The sequence below is a fragment of the Mauremys reevesii genome, linkage group 16 (genome assembly GCF_016161935.1).
Source record: "Mauremys reevesii isolate NIE-2019 linkage group 16, ASM1616193v1, whole genome shotgun sequence".
Lineage (NCBI taxonomy): Eukaryota > Metazoa > Chordata > Testudines > Geoemydidae > Mauremys > Mauremys reevesii.
The window spans coordinates 34,288,062-34,307,018 of NC_052638.1; the positions used below are offsets into that span (position 1 = coordinate 34,288,062).

General features: G+C 41.4%; 1 protein-coding gene across 15 annotated transcripts in view; it reads left to right on the top strand.

Moving 5' to 3' along the window:
- Positions 1-18,957, top strand: part of LOC120384314 (c-Maf inducing protein) — a 173,975-nt gene that overhangs the window by 144,413 nt on the left and 10,605 nt on the right. For 12 of the 15 annotated variants that reach the window (XM_039502813.1, XM_039502817.1, XM_039502815.1 and 9 more), the window contains 5 exons: positions 11,974-12,039; positions 13,100-13,126; positions 13,563-13,611; positions 14,977-15,102; positions 18,262-18,378. In XM_039502813.1, coding sequence (XP_039358747.1) covers positions 11,974-12,039; positions 13,100-13,126; positions 13,563-13,611; positions 14,977-15,102; positions 18,262-18,378 — 385 coding nt within the window. The remainder of the gene's footprint in view (positions 1-11,973; positions 12,040-13,099; positions 13,127-13,562; positions 13,612-14,976; positions 15,103-18,261; positions 18,379-18,957) is intronic. The other 3 variants (XM_039502814.1, XM_039502816.1, XM_039502819.1) reach the window with 1 other exon arrangement.

The following is an 18,957-nucleotide window of genomic DNA, read 5'->3' on the forward strand; positions in this document are numbered from 1 at the left end:
ACATCTGTGTGCAGCCGGCAGGATAAGACAGGGTTGTAAATCTAACGCTAGCACTGAAGTCCAGTGTCTGAAAGAGGCATCTAGTGCTGCCAATAAATTCTAAAAATAGTATTCGGAGGATGAAAATGGAAAGCTTATTTGTACATTGAGACAAGACATTGTTTCTGGCAGCTATTGGTCATTTATTACCCTCAAAACATTCCCATTTCACCCCTCTGGACCACTTAGGATTATTGAACACAGATTCCAGGGGGTGGAACTAGCTCTTCTCTTACTAGCTTTAAGAGACACGCTCCCACCTTAGGCCAAGACCCTGTGTTGTGATAAGCACCACAGCTCCCATTGACTTCAGTGGGAGTTGAGTGAGCTCCAGTGTCCCTCAATAGGAACTCAGCTCTTCACAGGATTGAGCCCTTAACATTTTGCAACTCGTTATGCCTGGGTTTTATAGGTGGTTCAGACTTCCCTCCCTCACAAGCTACTCTGTTTATTAGGTGGTCCATGTGGTACAATGAAACCCAGATAAATAAACGACTGCTCAAGAAACCATTACAGAATGCTTGTGATAAAGATGAATTACAATTGAATTCCATACACTTGAGGATATTTTGACATGGTCTCTGAGACATGAAGTTGCCTAATCAGGCTAGTCTTTTGGCTAGGTTTCACTGGAGCAAGTATACTTTCAAGAGGGATTGATACTGAAAGGATTTTCAGAACTGATTTTTGGGGTAGAAATTTAGATTATCAACTGGTGCATAAGTAAAATCAAGGGATAACATGAGATGCATGGTAGAGTAGAAAAATTAGAGTGGAATATGTATTCAAACAGTGAGGGTGTGTGACCCAAAGGGATGGCATGTCAGGATTCCTGGGTTTTACACTCGATTCTGCTTCTGAGTTGCAGCATAATTCATAGATTCCAAGGCCAGAAGGGACCATTGTGATCACTAGCCTAAACCTCTCATATAGCACAAGCCAGCGAACTTCCCAAAAATAATTCCTAGAGCAGATCTTTTAGAAAAACATCCAATCTTGATTTTAAAATTGGACTGAGAGAGAATTCACCATGACCCATGGTAAATTATTCCAGTGGTTAATTACCTTCACTGTTTAAAATTTACACTTTATTTCTAGTCTGAATTTGTCATTGAAGAGACGATTATCAAATATTTGTTCCCCCTATAGATATTTATAGAAAATAATCAGGTCACCCATTACCTTCTCTTTGTTAGACTCAGAGGAGCTCAATCTATTTAGTTTATCACTGTAAGGCATGTTTTCTAATCCTTTAATCATTCTTGTGGCTCTTCTCTTTTATTGGTGGCTAACATTCATTCTTCTTGAATTGTGGACACCAGAACTGGACAATATTCCAGCAGCTGTTGCATCAGAGCCAAATACAGAGGTAAAATAACCTCTCTACTCAAGATTCCCCTGTTCATTCATCCAAGGATCACATTAGCCCTTTTGGCCATAGTGTTGTACTGGGAGCTCATGTTCAGCTGATCGACCCCCAGATCTTTTTCCAGAGTCACTGCTTTCCCCAATAGAGTCCCCCATCCTGGAAGTATGGCCTACATTCTTTGTTTCAAGATTATTTAGCCATATTAAAAGGCATATTGTTTGCTTGTGCCCACCTTACCAAGTGATCCAGATCACTCTGCATCAGTGACCTGTCCTCCTCATTATGTACCAATTCCCTATTTTTTTATGTCATCTTCAGACTTTATCAGTGATGATTTTTATGCTTTCTTCCAGGCCATTAAATGGCATAGTGCCAAGAACTGATCCCTGTGGGGCCCCAGTAGAAATGCACCCGATCAGTGATGATTCCCCATTTACAATTTACATTTTTGGACTTATCAGTGAGCCAGCTTTTAATGCGTTTAATGTGTGTGCCCTGTTAATTTTATATCGTTCTAGTTTTTTAATCAAAATGTTGTGGGGTATCAAGTCAAGAGTAAGTATATTACATCAACACTATTATCTTTATCAACCAAACCTCTAAGCTCTTTTTTTAAAAAAAAAAAATACCAGGGTTCATCTGATGATTATTTTTCATAAACTCATGTTGATTGGCATTAATTATATTACTGTCCTTTAATTCGTTATTAATTGAATCCCATATCAGCCGATCCATTATTTTGCCCTGAGATCAAAGTCAGATTGACAGGCCTATAACAGCGCAAGTCACCCTGTTTACCCTTGTTAAATATTGCTGCAATATTAGCTTTCTTTCAGTCTTCTGGAACTTTCCCAGGGTTCCCAGGCTTATTGAAATTCAACATTAATGATCCAGAAAGCTCCATAGCCAGGTCGTTTAAAACCCTTTGATGAAAGTTGTCTGGACCTGATGATTTTAAAATGTCTAACTTTAGTAGCTGCTGTTTAGCATCCTCCTGAGATGCTAGTGGAATGGGAAGAATATTAGCATATATGACATGACTATATCACCTGTGTTTTCACAAATACAGAACAGAAATATTTATTGAACAGTTCTGCCTTTTCTGCATTATTATTGATAATTCTACCATTTCAATCTAATAATGGAGCAATACCATTCATTGTTAGGATTTTTTTTTTGTTGTTGTTGCTCCAAATATACTTTAAAAGCTCTTCCTTACTGTCGTTATTTTTTAGCTGCTTTCATTTCCTCTCTAACCAGGTCTTTTTTAAATCAGTACAGCCTCTTTGTTTGTTTGTGCGGTTTTTGGATGTCTAGCAAAGTGTTCTTAAACAATACCCAATTATCATTCACATTTTTCTGATTAAACTCTTCCTCCCAGCTGATCTTGCTCATAACTATTTTCAGCTTTGTGAAATTGGCCCTTTTAAAGCACCAAGTATATATATTACTGGTCTGGACTTTATTCTGTTTACACATTATAAATGTGACCAAGTCATGATCACTTGTGCCTAAGCTATTATCAATTTCTAGTTCTGTGATCATTTTCTCTTTATCTGTCAAGAAATGATCTAGTATAGAATTACCCAGTATTGGCTGCAACACTTTGAGTTAGGAAATTGTCATTTATATTTATATATTTAGAAATATTTTTTAGTGCTGGCAGCATGAGACCTCCAGCATATGTCACTCAAATTGAAATCCCTCATGATTACACAGCCTTTTCCCCCTGCACATTATAAATAGGTGTGTAAAGAGGTGTTATCCTGTTCCCTAGTATGATTTGATGGTCTGTAGCAGACATTAACTAATATCCCATCTTGTGCTTTATCTGTTAGCCACATTGATGCGTAACATTCAGGATCATTTTCTTCCGTGTTGTCAGTGACTCGGAAACAGGTAATGCCATTGCTGACATAGAATGCCACTCTGCCTCCCCTTTTGCCCACTTGGTCCTTCCTAAATAGGTTATAACCATTTGATTTTTAACATGCCAATCATGCAAAACAGCCCACCAGGTTTCAGTAATACCAACTAGATCAAATTCATGCTCATAAATAAATAAATGAAAGTGGTGCTGGAAACCCTACTAAAGTTTCCACATTTTTAATGTTTTAATCATACGAGGTGTTTGTAAGGGGTAAATAACTGATATCTGAGATGTTTGGGTTACAAGGCATTGTGGATGAAATCCTGACTCTGCCAAAGTCAATGGGAGTTTTGTCACTGACGTCAGCAAGGCCAGAGTTTCACCAAATACGTGGGCAAGATTTTAATATGTACTCCCTGGAATTAAATACATCAAAATGTGATGACTGAGGACTTCCTAAAAACAAAAGCCTGCAGAGGCCCATGTTTTCAGAATTATAAAAATGTGCGAGTATGGTTTGTGTATGCTGTTACCACATTTGCAGGTATACTTGCAGACATTGCACACTTCGATTATATGCAGACAGATCCTGAAAATGTGGGCTATATATTTTATTGGCAAGGCAAGTTAAATCCAAGATGGAGCTGTCATTATCCTTCTTAGCAGCAAGCTGCTGTAGTACAAAGTTTTGAGTAGGTTCCTCTTTGACTAGACTCCTCTTTCCTGCCCCTTAGAAATGTTAGTGTTAGATCAACACAGCATTTGGCTTTGGTTTACCTGGTATCTTGAGAGTCTGTGTGTGCGTAGGTAATGCATGAGACATACCTCATATTCATCCCAGTCCCCTTGACTCTTGATATTTTCCATAAACACCATGAACTCCCAGTCCCAACGCTATCTTGGGCACTACTCATTTTTCTCATTAAGCATCGATGGTTTTATTGTTTTTATTTCATCATGCAGCTGACACACATTTTATAAACACATTCACTAATGGGCTTGTTCTTCCTTGCATGCTACCTCCAACTCTCAGGTTACCCATATGATGCATCTGCATCGCGCTCAAGTCTTGTACAGAGAACTATGATTTCATTGCATACTGTACATTAATATACAGTTGGGGACACGATCCACAGGTATTTTCAACAAGCTCCTCAACTGGAACAGTGGGGATGGGGAGCCATTACTGCTGCTGGTGGGGGTGGAGGTGCGTGGGGTGTGTGCGCGCACATGTGTGCTGCTGAATTGGCCACCCTGGAGACCCAAGTCCACAAAATGGGTACAGCACATGACCAATGGGTACAGGAAAACCGGTGCAAGTTTCCTCTGAAGGCATGTCCTGACCCTGACAGAAAAGGCACCACTTTTAACATAGTTCCAATGCCCTTCTATTCCCATTCAACCCCTCCTCTCTGCTGAGACTACTAACAAAGTTGCCAGTTAATGTCCTTCTGGGTGTTTTTCCAAACCCGTCCTGAACTGGGAAGTTCTACATGCAATAACATTCATTATTTATTTAATTACTATATAATTAACTTAAGGCGTCAGGGAGTAATCTATTTAGGCTAATTATTCAAAATCTCACAAATAAGAATCCTTAACTATCTTCAGTAGAGGACATTTCCTGTTCTTCTGTTTCCTGGCAACTTGGCACTTTTGAATCAAAGAACCTTTGAGCTATTAAAATGTAAAGTTATTCAGTAACCTCTAGAACAGGGGTAGGCAACCTATGGCACGTGTGCCGAAGGTGGCACGTGAGCTGATATTCAGTGGCACACTCACTACCCGGGTCCTGGCCAACGGTCCGGGGGGCTCTGCATTTTAATTTAATTTTAGATGAAGCTTCTTAAACATTTTAAAAACCTTATTTACTTTACATACAACAATAGTTTAATTATATATTATAGACTTATAGAAAGAGACCTTCTAAAAACATTAAAATGTATGACTGGCACGCAAAACCTTAAATTAGAGTGAATAAATGAAGACTCGGCACAGCACTTCTGAAAGGTTGCCGACCCCTGCTCTAGAATAACTCAGACTTTTGCAACACAGAAGCTTGAGCACCTGTTTGACAAAATTCATCTCTAACCAAGTTCAGTTTTGTCATCCACATTGGGATGACTGTGATAGAACCAGGAATGTTTGATGATCCAAATATATATAACTCTTTGGTTTTTGTTGTTGTTTTTTTTAAATCCACCTGAGTAACGAAACAACATCATCATCATCCAAAAGAAAAACCTGTACTAATTGTTTGACAGGTATTGGCAGGTGAACAATAGTTAGGGCAGATTTTAAAGAAGCTGTATTCTCACCTGGAATACAATATGCTTTTTGTCCCCATAGTGATGGATCAAACTCAGTGTCAAATAGACTCCCACGGATCCTGGACCCTGATGATATCGTCAATACCAGCCAAAAGACAAATAGTCTTAATTTTTTACTTTGAATCTACGGTAAATTGATAGAAAATTTGCTGTTGAGAATATTCAGTTAGCGCATCAGAGAGCTGCCTGCCATTGTCCAGTGCCTGGTTTAAGTGATGATGATTCCCTTACACTGAAGAGTTTCCCGTACAGTAAAAACTTTCTTCCACATGGAGCAAATTTCCAGCGTAATGTCAGCAAGGTCATCTCCCAGTTGCAAAATTGCAAGGAGGGAAACATCTGCTGGCAGATTTGGCTGTATCTCCACTTCAGCTGGCTGATTAAGCTCACATATTGAGGTCTGTACATCCACAGCAAAGGAAAGGCTGCCTGCAGCCTGACTCACTGAGGCACCAGTTGCAGGCTGCACATGTATGCAGGGGTCTCTGGGATTGCTTAGTCTTCAGATTACGTGGGAGTTCTCCTACCTTTAGGGAATATAAGCAATTTTATGTTACCAAAAAAGAAAAGAAAAATGTGTTCCCCAGTTTATGTCTGGAGACATTGACTATTGTCAACCAGGCTAATATATAAGTGGAAAGAGCCGCTAAACCAGCTGCAAGAGCAGAAGCCACTAGGAGAGGCAGCAGCCACGGTGCTTGTAAATTTTCCCATGACCATCTTTCCTCTTTATTATTATTTGTTTCCACTGCTGTCCACAATGTGCTAGATGCTTTTGAAACCTAAAAGAGCCCCAAATATCTTTCGACTTGGGCTATGCATGTAGGTAAGTACAGGACAGAGTTAAGTCCAGTGGCAGAGATGCCTGGCGAAACTTACAAAGCTCAAATAGCAGCAGTGTATCTGCTGGGAACATTAGAGGACTTCACTTTCCAGAGCTGTCGATCCAGCAGCACTACATTTACCTTTAAAACAATAATGCTGAGCATAAGAGACTTCCGGCTCCTTTTTCAGACAATGGCAGCAGCATTTTCTTACTGACCCAAGTGAGTGCCCAGTAAAAATTATTTCAGCCCTGAAGTGCCGGTCCAAATCTGGATCCACACTGCCCATAACTCCAGGTTCTCTGATTGCACACGTCCACTGCAGCTTCCCCAGCCTCCTCTGCATTCCCCAATAGGTCAGCACCATACCCTGAATATCCCAAGCAGATTCTTTGATGTCATGTTTATCAGGGTTGCCCTGGGCTGCTAATATGTTTTGGATTGTTTGCGCTGCATATGACATGTGGGCAGGTTTTCATTTTGGTGAAAGGCGATACCAGGAAAGGAAAATGTATTATGTCTGCCTGCAGATGATTGTGATGGCCCTAAGGCAAAGGCAGTTTAGGCAGAGATTTAATTATTATTGGTGGCTAACATTCTGGGCTGACAGCGAGACGGTTTTCTGGGTACGTTACCTTGTTTGCAATGGCAAGTGGTCACTCTGACAGCCTTCACGTATTTAGCACCCTGATACCCAGTCTGCCCCTAGCTTTCCATGGACTCTGCAGATAGCTGCACGCTCAGTAACACACAATCCTGACATTCATTTTTGCATGTTTTGGGATTTTAAGCTGAAATCCTGAATAATGGCTGCACTGGGGCTTCTTTCTCGCAGAGGCCCTCCGTGGGATTAAAGGGTTGTGATTAGTAAGTCAGAGCTTTCAGTTCAGCAACCATTGAACAGCTACATGGGAAATTTTGTCATAGGCACTTTTCATTATGCCTTCTGTGTCTTTGTGCACTAACCCTCCCCTGCTGTGGCCTCTTTGTCTGGCTCATTGCAGTGGTTGTTAACATTCAACCAGAGATACTCCAACTCCCTTCCTTTTTCCTGTTTTAAAGACCCCTGACTTGCCCAACAGGGCTTCAGAGCTTTACAGGGACCAAAAAAAGAAAAAAATCAACCTTGGGAGTGCAGTAACTTGATGTGATCTGTAGAGAGTGAGAATGTGTTTGAAGAGAGAGTTGGAGGCTTCTAATAAATTTTAGTTTTATTCTTGTTGTTTTTCTGCAGTGGTTATTTCATGATTCCGTAGTCATGATTTGACTGATACAACCAATTCTCAAGAGTGACTAGAAAAGGAGATAGTATCAGAGGGGTAGCCGTGTTAGTCTGGTTCTGTACTTCTACTAGAAAAGGAGATAGATACATGACAAGAGGTTACCTGTATTCCATGTTCAGATTACACTTCCGTGTCCAAATTCTAAATAGTTCACTTAAGGTAGTTTGCTTTTTTCCTAGTGTTTAAAATGGAATCCGGTTTATTACTAATGTTCCTCATAGACCTTCCTCCACAAATGACACGTGCTGCTTGAAGTAGATAATATCCCAGCTTTAACAGAGAGAGTCACAGATTTCTGCATGACTCTGTCTGCAATGTCTCACTCTCTCTTCCCCTTTAATAAGCTGCTTTTTTACCTCCTCCCAATTTCCTTTGAAGATCAGCCAAAAAAATTGATTAGTGCATATTATTAATAATCACAACTCTCCAGATTGCACAAGAAAGAATTTTCACAATGTAAAACTTAACCTGAGATGTCACAGCGACTTCACGTATTAAACCTCAAAGTAGGTTTACGCTTTTAAGCTTATGTTGGGAAAGATCTTTAGGTGCTTAACTCAAATGGGTATTGAAGAAGCCTTGAATTTCTTAGCCCAGTCTTTTGGCAATGGTCTATCTCCTGGTTTAAAGGATCACTTTTCTAATTGGTTGTACTGCATCTAAACATCAACAGTATATGTATAGTAGAACTTCTGCTGCTGCCTGATTGCGTATTTCTGATTCCCAATGAGGTGTGCGGTTGACCGGTCATTTCGTTACTCTGAGGTTCTACTGTATTTAATCTCGAGTTATTTGGGAGCAAGTCGTAGGTCCAGTGACAGTAATTTTCAAAATGTAGCTGCAGATTGAGTATTAATTGCAAACGGTGAATAAATGGTGTCCAGGAGGTGTTTGGCTTTCTGTCTTATACAGAGGTCTAGTGGTTAGAGCACAGGACTCCCAAGATTAATTCCTGCCTCTGCTACTGCCTGGATGTATTTTGCTTAACCTTTTTATGCCCAAGTTTACTCATCTGTAGAACAAGGATAATATCTCGCAGGCCTGTTGTGAGGTTTAATTAATATTTGTTTGTTAAAGGGCCTGGAGATTCTCTAATGAAAGGGTCTATGTCGGTGCAGAGTGTTTTTCTTGCATTATCACCAGTCATGCTTCCAAGCAGGCCCATCCCCAGCTGCTATTACATTTGAAGGCATTAACTCCTACATGGAGATGATGGAAAACCAAACTTGCTCCTCTAAAGAATTCCTTCTTTGGGACCTGCTCCCTTGAAGCACATAATGGAGCTGCCTCAGTGCCGTTCTTGCCTAGTGTCTGTAAAACTGGCAGTGCTGAGAGCTGTGCTCACAGTCCACAAAAGTGCTGTGTGTTTTAAGGAAGAAACTCTGTGAATGAAAGCCCAAAGAGCACTGTAGCTGCAGTGGACTTGATTCTGGTCTCACGCTGGTTGTACACCGGTGTAACTTCCCTGACTTCAGTGGTTGCTCCTGATTTACACCAGCGTGACAGAGGGCAAGATCAGGACTGATGCTTTTTAGAATCACTGGCAGAGACCTGGGGCTTTCTGTTGCAGAGCACTGTACCTTGACATGAGATTTGCTTTGTGCCTCAAGTACTGAAGATAACAAGAGGGCAATAAACAAGTTGGATTTATTAGAGGACATAGCCAAGATTCTCAACTGTTGTTTGTTTGAAGTCCTGGAGAAAACTGAGTCATGCTGCCACCTTACACCAATTTATTTTACTGTTTCTTGACAAGGGCGTTCGGGCGGGGACGGGGGGGAAATCTCTAAATCATGTCCCTAAACTCTACGTTGGCCACAGTATTTGAGACCCTTTGCCTGCTAGGAGGAGCTGCTCAGAATGTAAATGTGCTACTGATTATATGATCATGAAAAAGCAGGCTGTTCTCTGGAGTACTGGAACCAAAAACACGTGCCTTTCATTATCATGTTTCCTCACTGAGTTACACATGTCATATGACAGAAATGTGCCTAAAGTGGGAATTGAACCCAGGTCTCCTACATGGTAGGGTGAAAGAGAGACCACTAGGATATGGGACTATCCTAGCTCACAGGGCTCTTGGATCACTCATATATGTATTTTTATGCCTTCAGACTCCCAAGGGGTTGTGGTGTTTGTTGCTCTAAAGAACTGGAAGCCATAGCAGAAAAGGGTTCCAGGTTTTCCAGTGAGCTGGAGTCATAATACGCTTGGCTATATTTATTTGCCTCCCTTGTTAATTTGATCATTTTGATTGTCTCGCGTTGGAATTTCATCAGCTCCTTACATTGTTGTTAATAATCCTATATTCATGCGTGCAGATTTTCTTTGCGTCATTGATGTTTAGTGGACTGGATTTTACTGTATGTTAAACTGTGTATCTGAAAGATTGTGGAAAATCTGTTTTATATGTGATGGGTTGACTTGGCTCCACTAGGGAAGGCTGCTAGGCCCTTTGGACACAGCTCTTGTCTATATTTTCTTCTCTCTGGGACAGAACCTCTTCTTCTGTTTTTTATAACTGCTGGGTGGGTTCCTGTGTTTATTGCCTGTTAACTGAGTGTGATCTTAGTGTTATCAGTACACGATGAACATCCGAGAACATTACGCTTTGTTCATCTCTAAAGAGACATCATAATTTTGTGCCAAGTTTGAAATGAAGCTTGAGTCCCTACTCTCCTAGCTTTTAAAACCAATCTAAAAGGCAACAGTGCTAGGAAGAGCTAAAATCTCTCCTACGCTGTCTTTTTTAGATCTTCCACAGTTTGTGTCTCAGATTAAGAGCTTAGCTTGGGATCAGCCTATGTTTCGGCCAGGAGCTCCTGGACTTCTCACTAATAATAAGTGGGAGTGTTAGTATTTAGGACAGAGAATTGGGCATCAGGACTCTTGGGTTCTATTCCCAGTTCTGCCACAGACTTGTCAAATCATTTACATTCTCTTTGCTTCATTTGACTCATCTGTAAATGGTTATACAATGGTTGTAGTAATACTCTTTGCACAGCATATTGTGTGGCCTAATTAACTAATTGTTGTTTGAGATCCCTTGATGAAAGAGCGTGGAGTATTATTCATCCAAAACATACTTTCCCTGCTTCTCCCTATTGACCCATCCATTCGAGCCGTTCCCACCTGGTGGGCAGATTGAGGGAATTGATTTTCCAGCAAAGGACAGCTGATCATTCCCTCTAGCCCGGTTCACGTGAACATCCTCCTTTGGAAGGCACCTCAGATAAGGTCAACTATGTCTACAGACATTGAAGATGAAAATAAAATGAATCAAGTAGCAGGATACATCCTACTAATGTTTTACAGAGGGGAGATATTTCCACTTATTAATTCTTTCTCTTTTTTTGTGTGAGATCAACTTAAATAGATCTCTTGTCCTCTACCCTCTTTTGCTATGCCTTCCCTCTCCCCAGACACACATACAACACTGCTGAAGTATTTTCAAAACAAAATGTATCTGTGCAAAAAATGTCTTTGGAAAATGACAATGCTGTCTTTTCCCTTTCATGATCTAAATCATCCCTTGGTCTTTGTCTGATTTGAATGGCATCTTTCCCATGTGCCGAGTGTTTTAATTTCTTTTTCTTTGGGCATACTTTCCTCTCTGGAGCAGAGAGTTTACTCTTTTATTCCATTGGTTGCATGCCATTTTGTCGTATAATGGAGCGGCTGCTTCTGAGAGGCGGAAGGAAAAACGGTCTAATGAGTTGTGAGTGCGCACCAAGTGAAGTTCACAGAAATCTCAAATTAACTATATGCAATTCCTTTATGAACCAGGCCATAAAATTGCACTTGGTACTTGTAGGGCAAATGTGAAGGCAGCTTTGTAATCTGGCTCATCCCCCACCCTCCACCATTTAAAAAAAAAAAAAAAAAAAGGTCTGATTAAAGTTCAGAGTGGAGATGTAAATAATAACGGCTTCGTAACTGCAGTTCAAAGTTAGATGAAAATATTACCTAGCAATTAAATGCTAGAAGGTCTCGTAAACAACTAACGTCTTTCTGGTGACATGGAGGAGGACTCTGGAGGTCAAGTCTCAGCATTTCATTGTAAATATTTGATTTATTGTGCCATGCTAGAGAACATGCTGAAAATGAAAAGGGAAAATGTCACCCTAGATCATTAGAGTGCTTCAGTAAATCAGAGAAGTTGCTGCTGCTTACAGTAAATGACTTCTGACTCATTGAACCAACTGCTGACAGTCTGTATTAAAACATCTTGGTGCTAATAACAATTTTCCTCTCCTAGGTCGGACTATGATGACTGGAGACCAGCTCTGGCCAGCTTGCTTCAACCTATCCCATTTCCCAAGGAGTAAGTTCACAGCACCAGATTGTTTGAGATCCCTGTTGGTGTGATTGTTTTATGGTACAATCTCTACAGTCTGTTAAACCTTGTTGCACTGGAGAACTTGTACTTTGGAAAAGTCCAATGGAACTTGTACCATGTGGCCACAGAAAAAGAGAGGCATAAAGTTTTCCTGGCCCTGTGTCCCTTTCCCCTTTTTTCCAAGACAATCATGGAGAGGAATGAGCAATTTGATACACTGAGGGGGGAGTTGTAGTGGGTGAGGAGGAAGTGCATGACTTACTATCCAAGGACGTTTCATCCACGTGATCAAGACTTAAATTGTCTGTATTATGGTGTTTTGACAGAAAGAAGAAGCTGCCCTGCCACCTAGGGAGCAGCCAAGTTCCCTTGGAAACCTATTAATGAGCACTATTGTTTATAAAATGTAACTCTCCAAGGGTGAACATTACAGCCTATAATTGTACAATTTGCTAGCTTATCATGTCCCCCAGTGACCCAGTGCCTTGAAGTAGCAAGGTCCAGCTGCTCTGCATCATGCTACCTGGGCTATAGGATGGCTTGGGAAATATGAAACAGTGGCATCATTTCCCTGAGTCAGTCTTCCTGGGGTTCCCCAGGGGGGAGGATAACTCAGTACCATGATGCAATGCACTTTACAAAATGACCAACAACTGCTTTAATGATGTACGACACTAATTAGTTGTGACCAGGCCTTGTAGTGCAATTAAAGAACACACCTGGGTCTTTAAGGGAGCCAAAATTCTGTTTACAAATCTAAGTTCAGTGGCCAAATCGTGAAGTCCTTTAGTCTTTCTGCTGACATGAACCTCCATTTAAGTTTAATGGGAATTTTGTCTAAATAAAGACTGGGTAAAAACGACTGGATTTTGTCCCTGTGCTATTGGTTTTTCGTAACTGTTAAATGAAGGGGGTTTTCTATCTCAGTCTATGTCTACAGTATTGTGGGCTGCAGTTGCTTTGCATGTTTAGGGAATGTGTTGGTAAGAATTGCAAAAATAAATAAATCAATCAAATTCTCAGACCTTTCTGTTTTTAATTGCAGGGCTCTTGCACATGAGAAATTCACAAAGTAAGTGTTTGTTTCTTTAAAATGCCTTTCTGTGATACCATAAACAAGTCAGCACTAGCAAGGGTGGGTCGATTGGCGTCTTGTCTCCAATATTTTTGTCTGTGATGGTCTGAGCGTATGTTCTGTTAGTAATAGTTATGTGGTTTACTTCGTAATTTACTGCGGCAGCAAAAGTCCATGGACGAAAGACATTTGCTACTGATAGAATTTACAAAACAGTTTGTCACTGTGCATCATCGAAAGCTTTCCAAGCCTTGTTTAAATAGGCGCTATCACTTTTAGACCACCTACTTCTTGTGAACGCTGTTCCATTTATTTCTCTCTAAACTGCAAATATATAAATTTAAAGTGTAAGCCACAAGAAATGTGACGCCTGTGTGAATTCTGCAAGCAATCAACTGTTGGCTTTCATCCTTTTTTTTTTTTTTTTTTTTAGGGAGCTGAAATATGTGATTCAGAGATTTGCGGAAGACCCAAGACAAGAAGTGAGTCTCTTTTTCCAATTTAAGCAGAGTAATAATCAAAGGGATTGTTAGTGCACTTGTCAAACGTTCCTGCATGAAGCAGTACAAGTACCAGAGCACTGTGCAGTTCTCAGTCTGCTGCCCTTGATTCACCTAGAGAACCGAAATGCATTCAGGATATAGGCTGTAGTATTATGAATGGCTTCTTGCCTTGTATATAAACATGTCCTCCATCCTCTGTGGCAGAAATTAGTTGATGATGTCATTGCTTTGCAGTAAAGTGCAACCAGCAAGAATTATTTTCCTATTTGCTTTATGCTCCCTCAGGCTCTTCCTCGTCTGTTGAAAACAGGGGAGCAGCAAGCTCTGGATCCTGTGATTTACAGAACAACAAGTTTTTGTTTAGCTGCGTTTCAGTTTCGTTGGGTGCCAGTGACTTTGTTCTCATGAACAAAGGAGGGTATTCCTGGAATCAGTGCATAGCTCTTGCGTCATGACGGCTGACTGCTTCACAGCCACATATGTAACTTGTTTAACATAGTCAGCTGCAGCTGATTCAGACAGGGCCTCTCCTCACCATTAATCTTCTATATCAGCATGCAGTGAAAAAGAGCTACCACAGAACTACAGGCCAGGAGCAAGCTGAACCTGAATTGTCGTCCGTGCTGAGAATTTTTGGCAGTCGGGGGGTTTTTTTTAGACTCTGAGTCAAACTCGCCACTCTGGGGTAACCACATTGACTTCTGTAGAATTACACCACTGATTAATTTGGTCCAAGATTATTATGTACCCAAATGCAAGCTAATTAGCTTCAGCTCCCCCTCACCAAAAACCTGAAATAAAGCTATGCTTATTAAAGTGAGAAAGTCACAAGTTTAAGTCTTGCTGTAATGCATCAGAGTCCAAGAAGGGGGAGGACTCCTCTTAAAGACTCCTTGCATCTGGTGAGGTTTCATAGCAGCAGGAAGAATAACAAAATTTCATAAGTCGAATGAGCAAGCCTCAATCTGCCACTGTTGGTGTTCCGCTCACACCAGAAACGAACACACACGTGGTGAAGGGAGCTCAGCTATTTAAGCCTTTTGTTTTCTAGTGGAGCTGCTCTAGATTAATGCTGTTTTGAGCTCTGTGTGAAGGAAATGAAAAGAGCTGTTCAGCCAGCATTGATAGAGTTCCACTCCTTGTTCAAGTGTTGATTCCGTTGAGTGATGCAAAAATCATGAATTGCCTGCAGCTCTGTAAATAATAATATTAACACCAAAAGAGGAATCCCCCTTGCTTTGTGGAGTGGCTGCTCTGGGGATGCTAGGTGACATGCTGGACGTGCTGAGAATATTGGCGGTAACCCTAACCTTCCAAGTGTCTTTGCTTTGCTTTGTCTGGCAGGTCCACTCGTGTTTGCTGAGTGTGCGGGCTGGCAAAGATGGCTGGTTCCAGCTATACAGTCCTGGGGGAGTGGCCTGTGATGACGACGGAGAACTATTTGCCAGTATGGTACGTGTCTGCAATAACGTGAGTTTAGTAATTTCTTTGTAGTCTTTAGCCAATATGTAGCTGGTGATAAGTAGCTTTATTTGCTTTGTCCCTGTCTTGCGAAATTATGACACTGTGAACCATCAGTGTTTAACCAGTAAATCCAACCCTTCATATAACCAGTTGTAATCCATTGTTCTCACTTACAATGGCAGTTTGGCTTGTATGTTAACAAGAAAGCCATACCCGTAGTGTTTATAGATCATTGAATAAGCTCCTTCAACACAGCCTTAAAACAAACAGAAACGGGTGTTTTTTAAAAGGAAGTTAGGAGCTCCATTTTCAGAAGTGGATGCTGTCTCACACAGTGCAGGAGTGGCATCCACACTTTTGCACATGCAGACTGAGCATTTGTATGGCAGAGACGGGCACTAGCACAATAAAAGACAGACGGATGTGCTTGCACATGCAAATAACTGAATTTGCATTCTCATTTTTGAAAATCTGACCCATTTATTTTATTGGTATCACACTCCCACCCCCAAAACTCCCATTGGGTGGTGATCACCATTAATGATCTGATTGTCAGTAAAATACAGTCACCTAAAGGGATTTTGTTCATGACACCCACCTCCAAAGCCGTCGGTCTGAGGATTGTAGGTTACTGTGGATTTTCAACAAAACCGAAACAGTGGAACCAATGGAACACACACATTTTAACATTTCTGTCTAGCGTCTCCTCTCCATCTACATGTTTTCATATTCTGTTTTCTTCTTGGGGATATAATTGGAGAACATCAACATTGTGCTGCCAGTTATTGTTACTGTTAGAAATCATGGCAATGGACACAGGAGATCTGAGTTCATTTCCTGGCTCTGCCACAGACTTCCCTATGTGAGCTGCTTACATCCCTCTGTGCCCAATGCGTAATGTAAAGCGGGGAGATATTCCTTCCCCACTTCCTGTTGTGAGGAGACCTGTCTTAATGTTTGTGAGGCACTCAGATCCGACAGTGATCTGTCACTAACTTAAGAGCTTAAGTCCCATAGACATTTTTGAAAATGATTCTCTTGGGTGATGTAAGTACCTACATGCCCATCTGTACAGTCACTGAAACTCAAGCTGATCAGCCAATTGTGAACCAGATCCTGGTCACAGCTTAGCTTTTTCGCTTCTGCGTTCTGTCCTTGCCAGTCCTAATCCCTGTCTTTGTTAAAACTGAATCATTGCTCTTGAGGGAGCTGTGTGACTGCATGGCATTGACAAGCCCACGGTAGCATGAGAAAGCACGATGCTCCTAGCCCATAGCGCTATGGCACAGCCTGGGCTCTTTAAAAGGATATTGATAAATATTTAAAGAGCTATGAATGACTAACTGTAAAGCTTGAAAAAAATCCTGTTCTGACTTGAACCTTAGCATTTTAGTATTTTTTTTTCCTGCTCTTAAAAAAAAAAAAAAAATATTAATAGGGACGTTTGCCTGAAAATGAGACCCTTTTGGCTTGGACAGTGCCTCGCTTACAGACAGCAGCAGCAAATCAACACTTAGGAAACAATGATCCTTTGTTAATGGAAAGTCCTCGCTGACAATAAAATGAGGCATGAAAAACGATACAGTAGTATATGATCTACTCTGTGTGCAGAATGGCTTCTGCTGTAGAATAATTGTCAGTGTTTTCCATGAGGTTTCAGCTGTTCTCTAGCAGAGTCCAATATCGCGGTAGCACTGAGGAACTTCATGAGGCCTGGGGCAAAGCTTATAATATGGATCTCCTCTAAAACATCTAAGGCCATGAGCTTCTGTGGCCATACCCTATATGGAGTCTGTATAGAAATCATACCTCAAACCCCATTTGTCCTCCATCTGTTGCATAGTATTCTTTGCACGCACACACACATCCAAATTTTCGTTAAGACTTATGCAAAATATGTGGCCACTGTGTCGAAATGGTCTATCTGCTGTGGAATAGCCATGCTGTTAGCTCCAGAGAGATGCAGCTCTCACTGCATGCTGTGCCCAGTGTCAGCTTCACCCAGGAGAAGCTGTAAAAGGTCACACACTGTTCTGCGAGGAAGGCAATGCATGATTTCTGAATCGCATTCTATGTGCAGTGCCATGGTGAGAGAAGTCCAAGACTCCCCCACTCTCCATTCCAGACACCCTGGAATTAGAATAAGGTCTTTGCCATTCTCTTCTATGGGAGGAGTCTAGTTTCTTGACTGAATTTTGCAAGTGACTTTGCATTCCTGGCATAAAACTATCTCTGCGTATATTGTGATGTCACGGCTCTGAGATTGGCTGTAGAATATGGAGTCTGTGAGCTGGTGGAATGACTCAGCAGAGAAGAACGAAGAGGGACTCAGTGAAGTCTTATCTTCAAGGGGGAAAAAAATGTGTGGAAGAGAAAGCAAAACAATGTCTCATGAATGGGAAAAGAAATGGAAGTTTCTCAGCTTCTGGCTCAGCTCACTCCTTTGACCTCTGTGAGGGAACCCTGCCTTCCCAAGGCATTCCTCTCACACATGCACACCCCAGTTTTCTAAGCAGCCACTCTGATAGGCTAACCTCTTGTTCCAGGGAACAGGTGGTGGTGTCCCTTGTCAGAAAGACTTACTCGCCTCGCTCAGAGGCTCTCATCCAGCTAGGTCAGCAGCACGAAGCAAAAGCCATCAGCAGCGATCCAGTGGCCTCTATGAAATGGGTTGATTGCCAATACCACCCCAGTACTTCACCCGGCTTCCTTCTTGGCCATCCGAGAAGAGAAACTGAACTACAAATGAGAATGAAAGCTGCCTTTGGGCTACTCTCCTGTCCCTCCAGGTCAGGGCTCTGTGGGGAAGACTGCACTGCCACTGCCCACTTGTCCTTGGGTAATTGGAGGACTTTTCCTGAACTGTCAGTTCAGCTCCTTCAATAACCGTATATTCACTAAGGGCCAGAATCTGCTCCCACGACTCATGCTGGGTAGCACTTTTCTCAGTGAATTAGTCCCATTGAAATCAACGAGCGATCAAAGGATCATTCAGGCATGCAAAGATGGCCGCCTTTGCAATGAAGCTATTGAAATATCGCAAGCGCTTTGTCACAGTAATGACTGCTACCATTTCCCTTGCAGTAGATGGGATGTGGCTCTTTGACTGTTTTAGGGACATCCATATTACTTCTCTAATCTTTACCTCTCTTCTCTTCTAAACAGGTTCATATTTTAATGGGGTCTTGTTATAAGACCAAAAAATTCCTGCTTTCGCTGGCTGAAAACAAACTTGGACCCTGCATGCTCCTGGCTCTGAGGGGCAACCAGACCATGGTGGAGGTAATTCCTAGAGTAACCACTCAGATATGTTTTGTGGGCAATAAATCGTATCAGAATCCTTGACTGCCTCTCCCAGAACAAGACCTACTGGGATTATAGAAGCATTAGGCCAACTTTAAAGCTATTGTATAGTAAAATCAAACAAATAAGTGAGGGATGTTCTGTTCTTTTGATTATGAGGTTGCTGTGAAATATTGTTTTGCCACAATTATGAGCATGAGATACATGAAAGGTGGCTGTAGATACATTCGGAAAGATGTTCACTGTAGTCAGTCAGAGGTTCCATGATGTTGTGTGCTTTTGAATCAAGAAATGACAGTGATTGCAATGGCTGCGTAGAATAGGACAGACAAAGGCAGAGGGGTTGTGAGGGCTAGGGAACCAGCACAGCCAGTCCTTGAGGAGGCTGATGTCTAGTTCAGCAGTGTATGGAAGGGGGAGATACGTAGTGCAGGACAGGACAGAAGCTTTTAAAGACATTCAGATGCCCTGCATAACTTTTATACATAAAACTCCATCTATAGGCTCCATCAAATGTTAAAAAACATGTATTTCTCATAGCTAATCATATATTTTATG